Source organism: Eretmochelys imbricata, chromosome 1 (assembly GCF_965152235.1).
Source record: "Eretmochelys imbricata isolate rEreImb1 chromosome 1, rEreImb1.hap1, whole genome shotgun sequence".
Classification (NCBI taxonomy): domain Eukaryota; kingdom Metazoa; phylum Chordata; order Testudines; family Cheloniidae; genus Eretmochelys; species Eretmochelys imbricata.
Genome location: NC_135572.1, coordinates 98,120,047 through 98,126,459, shown reverse-complemented (window position 1 = coordinate 98,126,459; position 6,413 = coordinate 98,120,047). Strand labels below are relative to the sequence as shown.

The 6,413-nt window shown below is 38.7% G+C and overlaps 1 protein-coding gene across 1 annotated transcript in view; it reads right to left on the bottom strand.

The window, feature by feature from the left end:
* Positions 1–237: 237 nt before the first annotated feature.
* Positions 238–6,413, bottom strand: part of DNAJC3 (DnaJ heat shock protein family (Hsp40) member C3) — a 67,399-nt gene continuing 61,223 nt past the window's right edge. Inside the window, exon 12 of the mRNA XM_077812721.1 lies at positions 238–2,873. Within this exon, the coding sequence (XP_077668847.1) occupies positions 2,719–2,873 (155 nt within the window). The 3' untranslated portion in view covers positions 238–2,718. The remainder of the gene's footprint in view (positions 2,874–6,413) is intronic.

Here is a 6,413-nt window from a genome sequence, read left to right as displayed (position 1 = left end):
GCTCAGATACAGACTGACATTTCACTTTGTGGGGGGGGGGGGGGGGAAGAGGTGCGGGTGGCAAGGTGTTACAAAATATTATTGACAAGAAACTTACTATACAAAGTAGGGACCAATGTTTTCAGTTTAATCATGAACTTAAGGGGAAGAAAATAACATTGTCCTGCTATATCGAAAAAAGGACAGGAGACATTTGATATGGGTTTAATCAGGCAGCAACTTTATTATAGATGGCTGGGACTATCTGGCAAAGAAAAGTGTACAGCACAGGTAACTTCATGTTCATTCAATATACACCCCGAGGACTTACACCAGCTCCCCTTTTATTCCATTCAGGGCCCCCAGCCAACCCAGTGCTGGGACCTTACCATCCCCCTCCCCCGCAAACAAAGGTTAAGGTGGGCTATAAGAAAGGGCAGTTGGCTCACTGCCATACCAATCATAAGAGCCCCCAACTCCCCCCCAATTTGGCTCCTTTAATAAACACCTTTTTAAGTCCTTTACCAAGCCATTTATCCAGCCACTGTATCCCTTTCTGATGAAGCACCTGCACTGGACATCTGCCCCACACTTACATAACGAGTTGTTATATCATAGTTTAACTCCCTTCCCTACTCACCATAACAAGCCCTACCCACAAAGCTGCTGTGGGGAAGGCAAAAAAAACCCCAACTCCACTTTGGCCAATCTGGTGGTGAGGGGGAATGTCCTCCCTAGCCCCCCTCGAGAGGGGCAGCTAGCGCAATGCCCACAGCAGGTCCTGACCACACCTGGTGTTTTGCCACCTCAAAGAGAGGGAGCATGGGTGCTGATCTTCCTGGTCCAGGGAAAAAGGGGCTTCTCCCACCTGGCTTGCCCCTTTTCAACTCCCCAACTCTTCCACTCCCTAGGGATGAGTTAGCATTGTCACACTGACCCACTCCCCCTTTTGCAGCAGCTTCTGAGCCTCCCACTCTCCACCCATAAAGTGCTATCCCCCCCTTCCCTCCCTGCAAGCCAGACAACGCTCCCACACACACACATTTAAAGGTGTGATGCAGTCATTCACTTTAAATACTTGTCAAAGTGCATTTCAGTGAACCATGTGACTGCAGAATTACATTCAAACACTGAAGTATGTGGTATAATTTAGGAAAACAGGCCATATGCTTGGATAATACCTGCCTCTGTAGTGTGGTACAATTACTCTTTCAAGTACCATGCTTAATTTCTCAAAGATACTTTTGTTTTACTAACGAAGTCAATTCCTCACCATGCTTTCAGCAAAACGTGAGTTGGACGGATAGACTGAGAGAAGGTTCATATTTAACTAGGTTGTTTTCCTGCTGAAAGATAGTAATGGTATTTTCTTGTTTTAAAATTCAGCCATTCTAAGAGTGGCTTCTATTGAAACCCACTTATTAACCATTCATTATTTTTCTACCTTCACAATTAGATTGTGCAGAATACTCAGTTGTGTACTTGATTGTTCTAGTTTGCAGTTGTCACATTAGCAACAATCATCAAACAAAGTCACAATTGTATCTCATTTGTGCCTAAACAACTCTGTCCACATATTTTGGCCAAACAAGCAAGGGACTGATAGCCTGGCTGCTTCACAAGGACCTGGAGAGCAATTGCATGGCAAGATGCACATTATTTTGTCTGCCAGTCACCCAGAAGAGAAGTGAGGATTTAATAAGGTGCAACCCTAGCTTCAGACTCTTTTCCTTTACAGATGCCAGGCTTTATTACATTTTGGATCTATAACTTACTACACAGTCACTTTAAATTTATACAGATCCTGAATTTGTCACTAGCAGAAGTTACCTTTTGCACATTTCTCCTTATTTTAAAGTATTTATTAAAATCAGATGTAAATTGCTGCATATTTGGGGAAGTGTCACATTAAATTGCCCTGCTCAAATCTCAAGCAGGTTTTGTGTAAGAAGTACAAAATACAAAACCAATCAAGAAACTCTGGCTATTTAAATATCATTCAGAAGCAAAATGGTCAAAATGAGGGAATTTTTTACTTTTACGTTTGACGGATGCCATTATCATAGAGACTAATCATTCCAACTGATTTCAGATTACCAAACAAATGTAAGTAGGTAGACATTTTCAAACAAACAATCTTATTTTAAAGAGATTATTTAAATCCAATCTGTAGTGGCCTCTTCACTCTCTATGTACCGCATCAGTGTGACAAAAATAACACAATGCAGTAGTTGGTCAAGTTATTAGTCTTTCTTTTTAAGAATACTGAAAGATGGATCATTACCCTGTATACAGTAACTCATATTTTCATTTGTGAATATAAAGATTGGTATACATAGTAACCTCTTACACCTCTATTAGGTTCGGATTCCAAAAAGCATTTAAGCACATTCTTAACTTTAAGCATATGCTTAAGTTTTATTGACTTTGATAGGATTTAAGCATGTGTTTATATGTTTTCCAGGTCTTAATGTTTCTTCCTCAGTTTTAGTCAGGATTTCTGCATGCACTACCAAAATATATTAGTGCTAACAAAATCCTGGCCCACCCACTCACCATTAAATTCACACTGCAGCAAAATTTATTTTTTTGTAATATTAAAGAGCTAGCTTTCCTTCTAATAAAGTAACTCTTTAGTTAAGGGCAATATATGTGCAATTTAAATTGTTGAATCCTACACAGAGTTTTTAAAGAAATGTTAAGTAAATCAGTGGCAGCTATAGAAAAATAGTCTTGGTTTTAATTAAAGTGGAATTTAAATTTAAATGGTCCTCCAGAGCTGAAAGGGTTGAATCCTTGCCATGTGTTCCAGGTTCTGTGAAAAGGGTTTCCTCCTCCCTGTTGACTCTCTGCATCCAGTGGATCTTCTCCTGCATCAAACTTCCTCCTCATTTCTAAGGAAATAGACATACATGGTAAAAAGGGACGCAGACTTCACACATTATTACAGAAACAGTCTACCACTCAAGAGAATTTTGGTACCTCCAGCAGGACAAGAGGAAGAGATAAGAAGTACTTTTAAAGTGTCCCTAACTCCAGACAGATGCAATAATTAATTTGGTTTGTTTATGGACATGTCTATGGATCCCATTACCACAGAAACTGCCAGTTTAATTTGTCAGTATACTTTTACTGATAAATTATAATAGATAAACATAAGTCAAACAGTTGATGTTTTCAAAGCACTCTAGGGGATTTTAGACATACTAATGAAAGGTACCTAAACTAGGGCTGTCAATCGCAGTTAACTCAAGTGATTAACACAAACTGCAATTAATCATGACTATTCTAATTGGTTTTAAATCGCACTGTTAAACAATAATAGAATACCAATTTAAAATTTATTTTTGGATGTTTTTCCTACGTTTTCAAATATATTGATTTCAATTACAACAATACAAAGTATACAGTGCTCACTTTATATTTTTTATTACAAATATTTGCACTGTAAACAAAAAAAGAGTTTTTCAATTCACCTCACTTTATCGTGAAAGTGCAATTTACACACATAGAATTTTTTTACATAACTGCAAACAAAACCATGTAAAACTTTAGAGCCTACAAGTCCACTCAGTCCTACTTCTTGTTCAGCCAATCGCTAAGAAAAACAATTTACATTTACGGGAGATAATGCTGCCCACGTCCTATTTACAAGATTACCTGAAAGTGAGAACAAGCGTTGGCATGGCACTGATGTAGCCAGCATTGGAAAGTATTTACATGTCAAATACACTAAACATTAATATGCCCTTTCATGCTTTGACCACCATTCCAGAGGACATGTTTCCATGCTGATGCTTGTTAAAAAAAATGTGTTAATTAAATGTGTGTCTGAACTCCTTGGGGAGAGAATCGTATGTCTTCTGTTCCATAGTTTTACCTGCATTCTGCCAGATATTTTGTGTTATGGCAGTCTCAGATGAAGACTCAGCATATATTGTTCGATTTAAGCATACTTTCACTGCAGATCTGACAAAACGCAAAGAACGCACCAATATGAGATTTCTAAAGATAGCTATAGCACTCGACCCAAGGTTTAAGAATCTGAAGTGCCTTCCAAAATCTGAGAGGGATGAAGTGTACAACATGCTGTCAGAAGTCTTAAAAGAGCAACACTCTGATGTGGAAACTACAGAACCCAAACCACCAAAAAAGAAAATCAACCTTCTCTTGGTGGTATATGACTTTGATTATGAAAATGAAGGTGCGTTAGTCTGCACTGCTTTTGGATCACTAACAAGCAGAATCCACCTGTTCTCTCTTTCAGATGACACTGTAAATAAGAAGTGGGCAGCATTATCTTCTATAAATGTAAACAAACTTGTTTGTCTCAGTGATTGGCTGAACAAGAAGTAGGACTGAGTGCACTTGTAGGCTCTAAAGTTTTACATGGTTTTGTTTGAGTGAAGCTATGTAAAAAAATAATTCTACATTTGTAAGTTGCACTTTCACGATAAAGTGAGGTGAATTGAAATATACGGTTTCTTTTGTTTGTTTTTTACAGTGCAAATATTTGTAATCAAAAATATAAAGTGAGCACTGTACGCTTTGTATTCTGTGTTGTAACTGAAATCTATATATATGAAAATGAAGAAAAACATCCAAAAATATTTACAATAAATTTAAATTGGTATTCTATTATTGTTTAACAGTGCGATTAAAACTGAAATTAATCATTATTTTTAATCTCGCGATTAATCGTGATTTTTTAATCGTTTGACAGCCCTAATTTAAACCCATTATGCTGCTTCTGAAAATCTTAACCAAGTAGTTTAGTATAAAAGGGCTTGAGAGCCTGTAATATGGCTTGCAAAAGCAATATGCCAACTCCCCTCCCCCCCGACATAAAAAATGAAAAAAATATTCTCTTAAATTTCACATAAGATCTACCCAATTAGTCAACCCTTGACACATCACCCAATTGATCATTAGCTAGAAAATTTATCTACTTGCTGCGAGCTCTGTACAGAGTCTTGAGTAGGCAGGCAGGTTTGTGGTTCCAGACAGCCTTTAAAAGCCTCTTCACAATAATTTGTGTTAGTTTCCTCATAAGGTTTGTAGTCACTGAATTAGTTCTAGGGTTTATAAACACCCTCCAGGCCTTGTTTTGAAAGTGCAAGTCTCCTGCCCTCCCAGAGCAACACAAAACAAGCTGGGGAGGAAAGTGTACTAGACAAAATTTGGAACCTCTGCAAAGTAGTGTTCCAATGGGCTGGTTAGGTCTTCTTGGTGAGGTCACACCTGTGATTTGTACTCTGTAATTGAGATGTACTTGTTTAATCAATACCTCAGCCACCCAGTATGAAAATAAAATAGGTTTTTAATTGTCATTCCATTTCTTAGCCCCCATCATATGAAAGGTATTAAGTGGGGGGGTGCGGGGAGAGACAACCTAAAAGCTATAGTCTCTTCTCCCCCATGTCATTCCGCTCACTAGCGCCACTGCAAGCTGTTCTACCTTCAAAACTGAGTTTGTTTTGATGATAAATTGGGGCTGATTAATGTTCTTGGTGTAGCTTTTTCAAATAAACATGGTATTGATAGCAGCTCACCTACAGGGAAGAGCTGCTAAACACAGTGGCCAGCAGCAGCTATTAGTGAAAAACTGCCTCCTATTTTTGCCTGCTCTATTCTCTCCCTCTCCCCCCCCCCACCCCCCCACTTCCATCCTAACCTGAAGAGCAGTTCCTTTAGATGGTGGGGAGGAGGTCTCACATCACCTCCACAGAGTTACCATATCACAGTCCCAACCACTTTTCATGGGTAGCTGGACTAGGTGGTGGATTGTTTTGCTTTCCAGAAGACAGGAACACAAGAAGCTTCTGATTTAGCCTCTGCCCTATTCCATCTGAGGAGATGGGCTAATTGAAGGGAGAGGTGAGCAGGGCACAACTGGAAATACAAGTCTAGGGATGGGGGAGAAAGGGGAAGAGAGACCTGTACTTAATAGGGACACTTTCAAAATTAAATGTTAGAATCCTCAGAAAGAAAAGGAGTACTTGTGGCACCTTAGAGACTAACCAATTTATTTGAGCATGAGCTGTAGCTCACGAAAGCTCATGCTCAAATAAATTGGTTAGTCTCTAAGGTGCCACAAGTACTCCTTTTCTTTTTGCGAATACAGACTAACACGGCTGTTACTCAGAATCCTCAGAGTATTTTCCAAGGAATTTTTGGTTTTGGACATAAACTTGATGGGAGTAAATTGTGCCTTAATATTTTCTCCACTATCATGCAGGAAGATGAGTCCCAGAAAGAGAATTCTGAAAAATAACTTGTATTCAGTTTTTAAATGCAAGTCATTAAAATAGCATTAAGGTGTTCTACGGTGTGTTTTTAGTCCATTAATATATTCCACAGACAGCTGAAGTTATTCTGCTTGTGACCTTACGCCTTACAATACACGTGTGGCATGTATAACAGAAAATAAAACA